This window comes from Muscardinus avellanarius (genome assembly GCF_963383645.1).
Source record: "Muscardinus avellanarius genome assembly, chromosome: 2".
Taxonomy (NCBI): Eukaryota; Metazoa; Chordata; class Mammalia; order Rodentia; family Gliridae; genus Muscardinus; species Muscardinus avellanarius.
The window spans coordinates 35247215-35262325 of record NC_137787.1 but is presented as its reverse complement, the minus strand read 5'-3'; the positions used below and the strand labels follow the sequence as shown (position 1 = coordinate 35262325).

The 15111-nt window shown below is 41.3% G+C and overlaps 1 protein-coding gene across 2 annotated transcripts in view; it reads left to right on the top strand.

The window, feature by feature from the left end:
• The window catches only part of NBEAL1 (neurobeachin like 1), a gene marked incomplete at both ends in the record, with an annotated part of 229171 nt that overhangs the window by 181829 nt on the left and 32231 nt on the right, over positions 1 to 15111 (top strand). For both annotated transcript variants that reach the window (XM_080689757.1, XM_080689756.1), the window contains 3 exons: positions 2506 to 2623; positions 6251 to 6348; positions 12959 to 13075. In XM_080689757.1, coding sequence (XP_080545883.1) covers positions 2506 to 2623; positions 6251 to 6348; positions 12959 to 13075 — 333 coding nt within the window. The remainder of the gene's footprint in view (positions 1 to 2505; positions 2624 to 6250; positions 6349 to 12958; positions 13076 to 15111) is intronic.

Sequence of the window (15111 nt, the reverse complement as noted above, 5' to 3'; positions counted from 1 at the left end):
GTAAAGTCTCAAGAGGAATAGGTTTAATTCTAGACATATGAATCCAGAAACTGTGTTCCTGTAGTTTAACAGCTGCAGGAGTGCTAAGAACTTGGGAAGGACCCTTTCACTTTGGGAGAAGCTGATCTAAGGGTGAGTCCTTTTCTAGGTTTTGAGTAAGGCATAATCACTTGGTTGTACTTTTGCCAAGTAGGTTGATGAGCAGTAAATGTAACATTTTCTTTAACCTATCTTAATCCTCATTTACTTTATTATAGGCATCCAGAAGAAGCCATTTTTAATTTAAAAAATTAGAAATTCAATTCAAGGAAACAATGAGACCACATTGAGGTAGAAAAGATGGCTACAGATCATTTCCCACTACTGTATCCACTCACCAAGAGGTGAACTGAGTGGCAGGCAGAGACATCTTGAAGCTTGAGAGTGATGCCTTGAAAGACAGAGAGGAAGCTGTTACTAGAGACTAGAAAAGAGCACTTAGGTTTTTTTGTTTTGTTTGTTTATTTTGTTTTGCAGGTCTGGGGATGGAACCCAGGGACATTCAACCTCTGAGCTATACCCCCAGTCCTATTTTTTATTCTGTATTTTGAAACAGGGTTTCACTGAGTTGCAAAGGGCCTCACTAAGAAGCTGAGACTGTCCACGAACCGTGATCTTCCTGTTTCAGCCTCCCAAATACTAGGATTACAAGTGTGCGCTACCACGCTTTCTTAAAAACCATTTGACCCTTTAATGCATTCTGTCTAAAAAACATCCACACTCAGATCCATTAATTCTTTAGGTACTGTTTCTCTCTTTCATGTAACAAAAATGTAAGTGCCCTTTTCTAGTCTCCACTAACAGCTTCCTCTCTGTCTTTTAAGCATCACTCTCAAGCTTTATGAAGTCTCTGTCTGCCACCCAGTTTACCTCTTGGTGGGTGGATACAGCATGGTGGTATACCCTTGTAATCCCAGTACTTGGGAGGCTGAGACAGAAGAATCACAGGTTCATGGCTAGCCTCAACAACTCAGTGAGGCCCTCTACAACCTAGTGAGACCATGTTCCAAAATAAAAAATAAAGTAGGGCTCAGAAGTAGAATGCCCTTGGGTTCCATCCCCAAAACCACACACACAAAGATGGCTATATCAATGAAAACTATGCCATAATAATGCACTCCACAGCTCTCATTGACTCTTACAAGTATTTGGGCTATTATTGGCATATTTGTGTTAATTTTCTTTACCTGATAATTAAGAAATATATATGTCAAGATTAATAAATATGATTATAATAGATATTAATAGTTAATATATGTAAATGCTTATCAAGACTTTGAGAGAATTTTATATATAGTTGGAAAGATTTATGTGTGAAAATGTTTCATTTTCTTCTACTTTTTTTTTTTTTTGGGGTCTGGAGATGGAACCCAGAGGCATTTGACTTCCGAGCTACACCCCCTGCCCTATTTTTTATTTTTTATTTTGAAACAGGGTCTCACTAAGGTCCAGAGAGCCTCACTAAGTAGCTGAGGCTGACTGTGAACCGCGATCCTCCAGTCTCAGCCTCCCGAATGCTGGGATTACAAGCGTGCACCACCACACCCGGTTTATCTTCTACTGGTTTTTCTTGGGACGTGGTACTGAGATTGAATCTAGTTCAAGTGGTAGAAGGGTACTCTACCACTGGATTACATTCCCAGATTTATTTTTTTGTTTGTTGTTATACTGAGATTGAGCCCAGGGGTATTCTATCACTGAGATACACTCCCAACCTCTTTTATTTTTAATTTTAAGAGAGGTTCTCATAAGCCGCTGAGTGTGGTGGCGCACACTTTTAATCCCAGCATTTGGGAGGCTGAGACAGGAGGATCTTGGTTCACACAAAACCTCAGCTACTTAGTGAAGCCCTTTCCAACTCAGTGAGACCCTGTTTCAAAATACAGAATAAAAAATCAGGCTGAGGGTGTAGCTTGGAGGTAGAAAAATGCCCTCTGAATTCCATCCCTAGTACTGGGAGAGAGAGAAAGAGAAAAGAGAGAGAGAGAAAGAGAGAAAGAGAGAGAGTCTCATATGTTACTACATGCAGGCCTTGAGCTTTCTGTCCTCCTGTCAGCCTTGGTCCAATAATGGAGTTATGGAGTTATAGGCATGTGCCACTGAGCCTAGCTCTGCTCTTATCTTTTTCCTTCCTTCCTTCCTCCCTCCCTCCCTCCGTCCCTTCTTTCTCTCTTTCTTTTCTTTTCTTTTCTTTTCTTTTTTTTCTCTGTAGTACCAGAATTCCACCCAGGTAGATTCTACCTCTGAACTAAACCCCCAGCCCTATTTATTTTTTATTTTGAAACATAGTTTTACTAAGTTGCTGAGGCTGGCAGAGAACATGTGATTCTCTTTCTAAGCCTCCAAAGTACTGAGATTACTGACATTTACCACCACTCTGGCTTTTTCTTACTTTCAAAGAACTTGAATTTACATTGTAAATGAAAGATATCTCTATATTAATGATTGAGTTTATTCTGTTTTTAGGAGTCTGAATATGTTTCTGCTCATCTTCATGAATGGATAGATCTGATTTTTGGCTATAAACAGAGAGGTCCAGCTGCAGTGGAGGCACTCAATGTTTTCTATTACTGTACATATGAAGGTATAAACCTATTACTTTTTATCTTACACTGTTTTGATAGTAATTATTGTTTTTTAAATTTATTTTTATTGGTGCATTGTAATCATACGTCACATTGGAATACAAGACTTGAGAGGATATACAAGCACACATCATCCAATTAGCCCTCATCCAGTCCCCATCCCATTCCCTCCCCCTCCCTCGATCCCATGCTTGTTTGGTGATTAACTTTGATACATATATTTATGTACCTACTGCTTTTTAAAGAGGCTCCATCCTCCCCTATTCCATACTCTCTGATTAGTCACCTTAATTGCTTCACTATAGGGCCCTTTCTATAGCTCGACCTCTTCCTGTTGCCCCTTTCCTCCTAATTTTTGCAGATTAGTGGAAGCATCTGATTTTTATTTTCTGAGATATTTCTCTGTGCATGCCGCATTGCAAATACCGATCCCACTCTTGACGGCCCCAGTTGTGGCCTGGCTACCCGGTGGACTGATCCAGACCTCACTGGCTCAAGCAGCGGCCTTGCCTCATGGGAGGCCCCGGTTCTGGCCTCACTGGTCCCGACACCGGCCTAACCCCTCAGCTGGCTCCGATCCCAGCCTCGGAGGCCCCAGCACCGGCCTTCCTCACGGCAGGCTCCGATGCCGGCCGATGGCCCCGGCACTGGCCTAACCCCTCTGCAGGCTCTGATCCCGGCCTCCGAGACCCCAGCACCAGCCTTGCCTCGCGGCAGGCTCCGATCCCAGCTTTGCTGTGTCCGTCGCCCGCCTCACCCCTCAGCAGGCTCTAATCTGAGCACCCTCTTCGCCCAACTATTTGTCCCACCTTCTCGAGGGTGCGTGGTGGTAGCATTCTGCCTCTGGGGTCATTACTTCAAAGGTTCCAGGTGTAATGCATCAGATCTCTGGCTCCCCTGAGTACTGGCCACTGCCATTGCCACTGCCTCCACCATTTCAAATCTTTCCCAAGCTCTTTTTCTACTCTGAATGTTGTCCAGTGTTCCTAAGCATGCGTGACGGTAGCATTCAACCTTTGGTGTAATTTCTCCAAAATAAAAAATAAAAAAAATAAGGTTGGTAGGCTCTGATTTCTGCTTCTCCTGAATACAAGTCTCCACCACCAACACGGAGACCGCTTTCAGCACCGCCTTTCTCCTTGGTCTCCGCTAAAGTCTCTCTCCTTATATTTGATGACCAAGATTCTTAACAATGTAGAGAAGAAGCAGTCCTCCTTAGCGGGGAATTTTTCCAATAATTCCAGTTCATTTGGATAAGTTTTGTCTGCATCTCCAGTATCCTGGCATCCGCCACCTCCTTGACCCCTCTCCGATATTTTCCTTTTTTTTTTTTCTTTTCCATTTTTACAGGGTCCTTCTGGGTGGAAAGGGGTTCGCCTAGGGGTGCCCCACCAACACCTGCCCATCCGCTCAGGGTCGCAGACAGATGCCCGGACCACAGGGCCCTTCTGGATGGGGAGGGGGTCGCCTAGGGGTGCCCCGCCAGCGCCTGCCCACCCGCCCAGGGTCAGGGCCAGGGGCTCAGACCACAAGGCCCTTCCGGGTGGGGAGGGGGTCGCCAAAGGGTGCCCCGCCAGTTCCTGCCCACATGCCCAGGGTCGGGGCCAGGGGTCCGGACCACAGGGTCCTTCCAGGTGGGGAAGGGGTCGCCTAGGGGTGCCCCGCCAGCGCCTGCCCACCCGCCCAGATTGGGAGCCAGGGGCCCGGACCGTAATTATTGTTTAATGTGCGATTGCACGTGGTATTTCGAGCGTATTTGATATAGGAAAGACTATATTAACCTAACAGCTTTCTTGTTGATAGATTAAGAAACTACTATACCCTTTTGTAATAGTTAAATATATATGTATATATATAAACTTAATTATAAATGCCAGTTACTGATGTTTATAAGAGTCTTGTTTTTATTTTGTGTGTGTGTGTGTGTGTGTGTGTGTGTGTGTGTGTGTGTGTGTGTGTGTGTGTTACTGGGGATTGAACCCCAGGGCATTCTACCTCCGAGCTACACCCCCAGCCCTATTTTTTATTCTTTATTTTGAAACAGGGTCTCATTGAGTTGCAAAGGGCCTCACTAAGTAGCTGAGGCTGTCTTCAACCTGTGATCGTCCTGTCTTAGCCTCCCAAATGCTTAGCCTCAAAAAAAAGTTTACTCACTTGAAAAATGTTAAGTTATTAGATTAAAATATAAATTGTAGGCCAGGCATGGTGGTACATGGTTGTAATCTCAGCATTCGGGAGGCAGAGACCAGAGGATCACAGTTTGTGGACAGCCTCAGCTACTTAGTGAGGCCCTTTGCAACTCAGTGAGACCCTGTTTCAAAAAATAAAATAAATAAATAAAAATAGATGACCAGCGTGGTGGCACATGCCTGTAATCCCAGCATTGAGGAGGCTGAGACCAGAGGATCGCGGTTTACAGACAGCCTCAGCTACTTAGTGAGGCCCTCCACAACTTAGTGAGACCTTGTTTCAAAATAAAAAATAAAAATATGGCAGGGAGTGTGGCTTGGAGGTCAAATACCCCTGGGTTTCATCTCCAGTACAGCAAAATAAATTAATAATAACAATAACAATAATAATAATAATAATAAATAAAATATAAGTTTTATATATTTTTGTTCTGTTTTGGTAGAACTGGGGATGGAACCCAGGGGCCTTCTACCTCCAGGCTACACTCCCAAACCTATTTTATATTTTATTTGGAAACAGGGTCTCTTACGCCAGGGTGGCTTTCTTCAAACCTGTGCAATCCCCCTGTCTCTGCCTCCCAAGCACAGGGATTACAAGCATGCGCCACCGTGCCCCACATAAGTTTTATATATTTAATATGATGTACTGAATTTGTTATGTGTATGTGATATTTGGTATCAAACCCAGGGTCTCGCTCGTGTTAGTTACTCTACTACTGAGCTACATCCCCAGCCCCCTCCTCCCTTGTTATTTTTGTTTTTGTTGTTGTTGTACTGGGGATGGAACCCAGGGGCATTGTACCTCTAAGCTACACCCCCAGTACTATTTTGTGTGTGTGTGTGGGCCTGGGGATGGAACCCAGGGGCATTTTACCTCCAAGCCACACTCCCTGCCCTATTTTTATTCTTTATTTTGAAACCAGGTCTCACTAGTTGCGGAGGGCCTCACTAAGTAGCTGAGGCTGTCTGCGAACCGCGATCCTCCGGTTTCAGCCTCCCAAATGCTGGGATTACAAGCGTGCGCCACCAGGCCCGGCTTCCGGTCCTATTTTAGTATTTTTATTTTTTGAAATGGTCGCACTGAGTTGCAAAGGGCCTCGCTAAGTAGCTGAGGCTGTCAGTGAACCGCAATCCTCCCGTCTCTGCCTCCCAAATGCTGGCATTACAAGCATGCACCACCACGCCCGGCCGCCAGCCTTATTTTTTATTCTTTATTTTGAAACAGGGTCTCATTAAGTAACTGAGGTGGTCTACCAACCACGATCATCCTGTCTCAACCTCCCAAATGCTGGGAATACAAGCGTGCACCACCATTCCTGGCTCAAAGAGTAGAAATTTGTTTTGAAAATTTAATAATCATTTTCTAACATAGTAGTCAGTAACATGCCACACTGATTTGTTTTCACTCTATAGTGAATTGATTACTTCTGGTTTTAGGAGCTGTGGATCTGGATGCCTTAACTGATGAGAAGGAAAGAAAAGCCTTAGAAGGGATGATTAATAATTTTGGACAAACACCTTGTCAACTCTTAAAGGTAAGTTGTATGTGTTTGGTTTTTTGTTTGTTTTTTTGGTGGTACTAGGGATTAAACCTAGGGACATTCCACCTCTGAGCTACACCCCCGGCCTGGTTTTCTATTCTTTTTTTTTATTTATTATTTATCTATTTATTTATTTATTTGGTGGTACTGGGGCTGGAACCCACGGGCCTTCTACCTCCAGGCTATACTCCCAGACCTATTTTATATTTTATTTGGAAACAGGGTCTCACTAAGTTGCTGAAAGCCTCACTAAGTAGCTGAGGCTAGCTATGAACCTGCACAATCCTCCTGTCTTAGTCTCCCAAGCGCAGGGATTACAAGTGTGTGCCACCACGCCCAGCTATTTATTTATTTATTTATTTATTTATTTATTTATTTATTTTGAGGTACTGGGTATGGAACCCAGGGAAATTCTACCTCCAAGCTACATCCCAGCCCTATTTTTTAGTTATTTTATTTTTTTATTTTTTCAAATTTAATTTTATTTATTTATTTATTTTGGTGGTACTGGGGTTCCTGGAAGCCCTTTTACCTCCGGGCTATACTCTCAGACCTATTTTATACATTTTTATTTTTTATTTTTTATTTATTTTTTTGGTATATACACACGATGGAATTTTACTCAGCCATAAAGAAGAACAAAATCACACCTTTTGCAGGGAAATGGATGGAATTTGAGAATATTATACTGAGTAGTATAATACTCAGTATAGTCCCAAAAAAATGAGTAGATGTATATTTTCTCTTCTTTGTGGAAGCTAGAGAAGTATTTGGAAATAAGGATAAGAGCAGATAGATAAGCAGAGACTACAGAGGAATGACTGAGAGGGATTAGGGAAGAGAAGGGAAGGCGGGGAAGGGCAAAGTCATAAAGAATGCAATAGCAAGCCGGGCGTGGTGGTGCACACTTGTAATCCCAGCATTCCGGAGTCTGAGACAGGAGGATTGCAGTTCACAAACAGCCTCAACTACTTAGTGAGGCCCTTGAAACTCAGTGAGAACTTTTTTATTTTTGGAAACAGGGTCTCTTAAGCCAGCGAGGCTGGCTTTGAACCTGTGCAATCCTCCTGTCTCCGCCTCCCAAGTGCGGGGATTACAAGTGTGCGCCAACATGCCCAGCAGTCATTTTATTTTTGAAACAGGGTCTCACTGAATTGTGAAGGGCCTCACTAAGTACCTGAGGCTACAAGTACTCGGATTACAAGCTTGTGCCACCAAGCCTGGTTTTTATGTGGGATATGAAAAACTTAAGATGTCTATAATTGAAATGCCAGGAAATAAATATTTACCATTACATTTAGGGATTTTAATGATTTAAAACCTTATTTCAAAATCATCATTTATAATTTGGGGAAATTTGCAGTGTCACTTAAATATATTTAGAACCAGTTGTGGTGGCTGACATGTATAATCCCAGTTCTTGGGAGGCTGAGACAGAAGGAGTGCAGCTTTGCAGACAACCTCAGCAACTTAGTGAGACTCTGTTTCAAAATATAGAATAAAATAGGACAGGAACTTAAGCTTAGAGGTAAAATGCCCCAGGGTTCCATTCCCAGTGACAAAAATAAATAAATAAATAAATAAATAAATAAATAAATAAATAAATAAATGTGTGTATATATATATATGTTAATTATTCTTATTTTGAAATGACAAAATACTGCAGTTAAGATCCACTTACGAAGCCAGGTGAGTGGATCTGAGGGAGGGCTGATATTTGTGCCTTAGTTAGCAATTTATCTATTTGCATCACTAAATTATAAATATATTAAAAAGCTGTGTGTGGTGGTGCACACCTGCTATCCGAGTATTTGAGAGGCTGATACAGGAGGATCACAGATTTGAGGTGAGGATCACAGCCTTACCAAGTAGTGATACTCTCATCAGCCTTGGGAGACCCTGTTTCAGAAATAAAAATAAGCTGGATGTGGTGGCACATGCTTGTAATCCCAGTATTTGGAAGACTGAGAGAGGATCACAGTTTGTGGACATCTTCAGCTACTTAGTGAGACCTTCCACAATTTAGTAAGACTTTATTTCAGAAAAAAGAATAAAAAAATAGGACTAGGGGTGTAGCTTGTAGGTAGAATGCCCCTGGGTTCCATCCCTAATACTACACACACACACACACACACACACACACACACACACACACACACTAATAATAATAATAACAACAATAATGACAATAATAATAATGACAATAATAATAATGATAATAATAAGGCTGAGGATATAGTTCAAAGGTAGAATGACTCTGGGTTCAATCTCTGGTACCAAAAAATGAAATGAAATAAATATATTAAAGATAGCAAACTTCTCTTAATCATCTTTGGATCTTTCATACATATAGTATATGTAGAGTAAATTTTTGTTGAATAAAAATCACAGCTATTATAGCAATCATGTACCTAAGTTTGAGTTTATAGTTGTTCTTATGTCTACTTAGTTGTAAGATTAAGCTTTATAAATTGTTAGTGTTTCTTAGTGATGATTTACTTGGAACCTTCAACAGAGGAATCATATATGTAATCAATTCTTTATCTATTACCTTCCAACATAGTCACTAGGTAAACATAATAGAATAAAAAGACTGAAATAGATTCTATAATAATTTTGGATCAACTTTACTTTTTATTTTATAGGACTAGTGCTACGTTTTATTGTCATTAAAAAAAATAATACAAGCCACGCATGGTGGCACATGCTTGTAATCTCAGTATTTGGGAGGCTGAGATTGGAGGATCACAGGTTCTCTGCCAGTCATAGCTGCTTAGTGAGGCCCTCCATAACTTATTGAGACGCTGTTTCAAAATGCAGAATTTAGCCAGGCGTGGTGGCGCACACTTGTAATCCCTGCGCTTGGGAGGCAGAGACAGGAGGATCGCGCAGGTTCAAAGCCAGCCTCGCTGGCTTAAGAGACCCTGTTTCCAAATAAAATATGAAATAGGTCTGGGAGTGTAGCCTGGAGATAGACGGCCCCTGAGTTCCATCTCCAGTACCACCATTAAAAAAAAAAAAAAAAAAATTAAAAAATAGGGCTGGGAGCCAGGCGTGGTGGTGCATGCTTCTCAGTGCTTGGGAGGCTGAGACAGGAGGATCACACAGGTTCGAAGCCAGCCTCAGCTACTTAGTGAGGCTCTCAGCAACTTAGTGAGACCCTGTTTCCAAGTAAAGTATAAAATAGGTCTGGGAGTGTAGCCTGGAGGTAGAAAAGCCCCTGGCTTCTACCCCTAGTACTACAAAAAATAAAATAAAATAAATAAAAAATAGGGCCGGGGATAGAGCTCAGAGGTTGAATGTCCCTGAATTAAATCCCCAATACCTCAGCCGGGCGTGGTTGCACATGCTTGTAATCCCAGTTTTGGGGAGGCTGAGACCAGAGGATCGCAGTTCACAGACAGCCTCAGCTACTTAGTGAGGCCCTCCACAACTCAGTGAGACCCTGTTCCAAAATAAAGAACAAAAAATTGGGCAGGAGGTGTAGCTTGGAGGTCAAATGCCCCTGGGTTCCATCCCCAGACCCACACACACACACAAAAGTAGGTCTGGAGGTAGAAGGGTTTCCAAGAACCCCAGTACCACCAAAATAAATAAATAAATAAAAACTCCCCAGTACTCAAAATAATAATAATGATAATGATACAGAGCCAGGTATGGTGGGGCATAATTATAATCTTAGTCTTTGGAAGGCTGAAACAGGAAGGTCACAGATTCCAGGATAGCCTTAGCAATTTAGCAAGGCCTTCTACAACTTAGTGAGACCCTTTTTCAAAATAAAAAATAAACAATAGGGATGGGGTTGTATCTCAGAGGTAGAATTCCTCTGTGTTCAATCCCCAGTACCCCCTGACAATAAATAGTAATAATAATAATAATAATAATAATAATAATAACAACAACAACAATAATAATGAGTCTAGCACAGTGATGTACACCTGTATTATCACCTGCTTGGCAGGCTGGGATAGGAGGATCATGATTTCAAAGCCAGTCTTAGCAACAGAGCTAGGAGACCCTATTAAAAAAAAAAAAGAAAAAGTAGATACAGAGGCTTGGGTTATAGCTCTATGGAAGTGTGTGCCTAGCATGTGCAGACTCCTAGGTACCACAATTCCAGCACTATTAAAAAAAAAGATAAAAATCAAACTGTGGCACCTTGTGATTTAAAATAAATAATAAATAAATAACATTTAAAATAAATAATACTGGCATGAGACATGGTTGTTCACACTTGTAATCCCAGTACTTAGGAGGCTGAGACAATAGGATCACAGGTTCAAGGACAGCCTTAGTAAGTAATGAGACTCTTAGTAAACTAGTGAAACCTTGTTTATAAATAAAAATAAAATAGGGCTGGGGGTATAGCTTGGAGGTAGAGTGCCCTTGAGTTCAATCCTCAGTGCCACAAATAATACAAAATAATAGTTATTATGAGGTACATATTTACATACTTGGAGCTGTCACATCTATTGCCTGCATAATATTGGAGGTAAAAATAAAAGAATCTCACTTAGAATTCTATTCTGCAATATAACTTCATCTTTGGGATATTTATTTGGTCATTTTCTGCTTATTAACAAAAGTGATTTTGTTCTACATCTCTAACATGAAAGTTAAGGAAGAATATGACTTATTTTGAATGTATGTAGTAATATCTGTAATTTGGTTTTGATAGTATTTACATTTTGATCTTGTTTCATGAAGTAAAAATTCATCTATTTCATAAATCTTGAATTTGCAATGGAGCCACCCAGTTTTGGACTTGAACCTCCATAGCCATGAAAAAAATTTAATCTCTCTTTCCAGGCATGGTGGTACAAACCTGTAATCTCAGTACCTCAGAAGCTGAGCTAGGAGGAGTTCAGGTTTGAGGACAGCCTCAGCAACCAGTGAGACTCCCATCAACTTAGCACAATTGTGTTTCAAAATAAAAATAAAATAGGGCAAGGAGTTTAGCTTGGAGGTAGAATGCTTCTGGTTCAATCCCCAATATCAAATAATGATAGTAATAGTAATAATAAATTTAACCTCTATTTTAGTTTTTTGTGAAACTAGGGATTGAACCTAGGAGCATTCTACCTCTGAGCTACACCCCCAGACCTATTTTTTATTCTTTATTTTGAAACAGGGTCTCACTAAGTTGCAAAGGGTCTCACTTAGTAGCTGAGGTTGGCTGTGAACCTGTGATCCTCCTGTATCATACTCCCAAGTACTGAGATTACAAGTATACACCACCACACCTGGTGCGTGTTCTCGTTCTCCTCCTCCTCCTCCTCCTCCTCTTCTTCTTCTTCTTCTTCTTCTTCTTCTTCTTCTTCTTCTTCTTCTTCTTCTTCTTCTTCTTCTTCTTCTCTCTCTCTCTCTCTCTCTCTCTCTCTCTCTCTGTATATATGTGTGTGTGTGTGTATATGTATCTTGAATTTGATTAATGTGTTTAATTTTACAAAACATTTATTAAGACTCTACCATTTTTAGGATATTTATGACTGCCTGTCTGCCTGTTCATTTGTTTGTTTTTGTACTGGGGATTGAACCCAGGGGTATTTCACCTTGGAGCTATACTCAGCCCCTTGTCCAATTTTTTTTTTTTGAAACAAGGTCTTGCTAAGTTCCTGAAGCTTGCCTTGAACCTGCAGTCCTCCTGTCCTATCCTCCCAAGTATTGGGACTTTAGGCATGCACCACTGTGCCCAGCTTTTATGTCTGTCTTTAAGATACCAGTAGCTGCCAGGCATGGTGGCACATGCTTGTAATTCCAGTACTTGGGAGGCTAAGACAGGAGAATCCGGGATCATGACCAGCCTCAGCTACTTAGTGAGGCCCTCCGCAGCTTAGTGAGACCCTGTTTCAAAGTAAAGAATAAGCCGGGCATGGTGGCGCACGCTTGTAATCCCCGCGCTTGGGAGGCAGAGACAGGAGGATCGCGCAGGTTCGAAGCCAGCCACGCGCGCTGGCTTAGGAGACCCTGTTTCCAAATAAAAATGTAAAAATAGGTCTGGGAGTGTAGCCCGGAGGTAGAAGGGCTTCCAGGAACCCCAGTACCACCAAAAAAAAAAAAAAAAAAAAGTAAAGAATAAAAATTAGGGCTGGGGATGTAGCTCAGAGGTAGAATGCCCCTGTGTTCCATCCCCAGTACCACAAAAAACAAAGTAATAAAGAATAAAAAATTGGGCTGAGGGTATAGTTTGAAGGTAGAATGCCTCTTGGTTCAATCCCCAGTACTGCCAAAAAAAAAAAAAAAAAAAAGGTATCAACATATCAGAGATGGAAAAGAGAGACTGTAAACAACTATATGCTATTCAATATAGAAAAAATGGATACTAAGTAAAATAACTTGCCAAGGACATTAATAAAAGAAAATAATTTTGATTTTGACTTAGAGAATCAAAAGAGATCAGTAAGGCTTTAAAGTAGAAGTGGGGTTTCCATAGACATGGAGAGTTCAGTAACTCTTCTGGGGAAATAGGCTAACATAAATTCTGGAGTTCTTGACAACGTATGATGCTGTCCATTGTACCTAGAGCCCAGTGTGTATGAAGGCACACCTTGAGAGATGTCTTAATGTAATTATGTATTATTTTTTCCTCAAAATCATTTTGAAGGAGCCACATCCTCCTCGATTATCAGCAGAGGAAGCAGTACAGAAGCAGACCAAAATGGATACTTCAACCCTAAACGTATTTCAGCACCTCCCTGAACTCAAGTCATTTTTTATAGAGGTAACATCCAACTTGGTTATATCAAAGAGTTTTCTCTGTGAATTCTATATACTGCAGCTTAAAGTCATTTAATTCTTTAATGGAGGGAAAGTATAATATTTAATCCAAAATAGTACATTATATTAAAGTAATATGTTCTGAGATTCTGTGTGTGTGTGTGTGTGTGTGTGTGTGTGTGTGTGTGTATGAGATACTGGGGATGGAAACCAGAGGCACTCTACCTCCGAATTACACCCCCAGCCCTATTTTTTAATTCTTATTTGCTAGGCTAATGAAAGTCTCCCTACTAGCTGAAGCTGTCCTCTAACCTGTGATCCTTCGGTCTCAGCCTCCCAAGTACTGGGATTGCAGGGATGTCCCACCATGCCCTAGTGAAACCCTATTTCCAAATAAGAAATAAAATTGGGCTGAGGGTGGAGTTCAAAGGTAGAATGCCTCTGGGTTCAATCTCTAGTACCACAAAAAAAAAAGAAGATAATATGTTTTAAGTTGATAAGAATAATCTTTAGATATGCATAGAACAAAATATCTGTCACAGGATACAGCAGAGGGTAGCAGTCTTTCTTTCTCTCTTTCTTTCTTTCTTTCTTTCTTTCTTTCTTTCTTTCTTTCTTTCTTTCTTTTTTGTGGTACTGGGGTTCCTGGAAGCCCTTCTACCTCCGGGCTACACTCCCACACCTATTTTTATATTTTTATTTGGAAACAGGGTCTCTTAAGCCAGCGAGGCTGGCTTTGAACCTGCACGATCCTCCTGTCTCCGCCTCCCAAGCGCAGGGATTACAAGCGTGCACCACCACGCCTGGCAACAGACTTTTTCTTTAAGGATCAGATAGTATCTTCAGGAGTTTGTAGACCACAAAGAAAACCAAGGTTATTATGTAGGTACATATATATAACCACTTAACATGTTAGCACCTAAATGATTACATTTTAGCTCACCCATGGCCTACTTAACAGGTTGTGAGCTGAATTGTAAAACCCTGCATGTAAGCCAGGCATGGTGGCACAGGAAACTCCAGTATTTGGGAAGGCTGAGACTGGAGGATTGCAGTTTGCAGACAGCCTCAGCTACTTAGTGAGGTCCTTTGCAACTTAGTGAGACCCTGTTTCCAAATAAAGAATAAAAAATAGGGCTGAGGGTGTAGGTCGAAGGTAGAATGTCCCTGGGTTCCATCCCTAGTACCACAAAACAAAACAAAAATCTGCATTTAGAGCATCACTGTAATGTGTTTCTTAGGTTTAGTACTAAGGGAATACTTTACAGAGGTTTTTGATAGTTTAGAAAATTTTTAATGAGATTTATAATATTTATTTATTTATTTATTTCAGTACTGGGGATAGAATCCTGGGGCATTGTACCTCTGAGCTACACTCCCAGTCCTGTTTTTAGTCTTTTTATTTATTTATCTATTTTTTATTTTTTGGTGGTACTGGGGTTCCTGGAAACCCTTCTTCCTCCGGGCTACACTCCCAGACCTATTTTATATTTTTATTTGGAAACAGGGTCTCTTAAGCCAGTGCAGCGCAGCTGGCTTCGAACCTGCGCGATCCTCCTGTCTCTGCCTCCCAAGGGCGGAGATTACAAGCTTGCATGACCAAGCCAGGCAAATCTTTTTATTTTTTTGAAACAGAGTCTCACTGAGTTGCGAAGGGCCTCGCCAAGTAGCTGAGGCTATCCGGGAACCGCGATCCTCTGGTCTCCGACTCCCAAATGCTGGGATTACAAGCATGCACCACCACACCTGGCCCAATAGACACAGTTTTATGATGAGTTTTACTTAAATAAATGATGTAATAAGAGCCTCTATAATTTAATATAGATGTTTTTACATTTTTATTTTTTTGGTAGTACTGGGGGGTGGAACCTAGGGGCTTTCTACCTCTGAGGTATACTCCCAGACCTATTTTATACTTTATTTTGAAACACTAAGTTGCTGAGAGCCTCACTAAGTAGCTAAGGCTTTGAACCTACGTGATCCTCCAGTCTCGGCCTTCCAAGCGCGGGGGATTACAAGTGTGTGCCACCATTCCCGGCA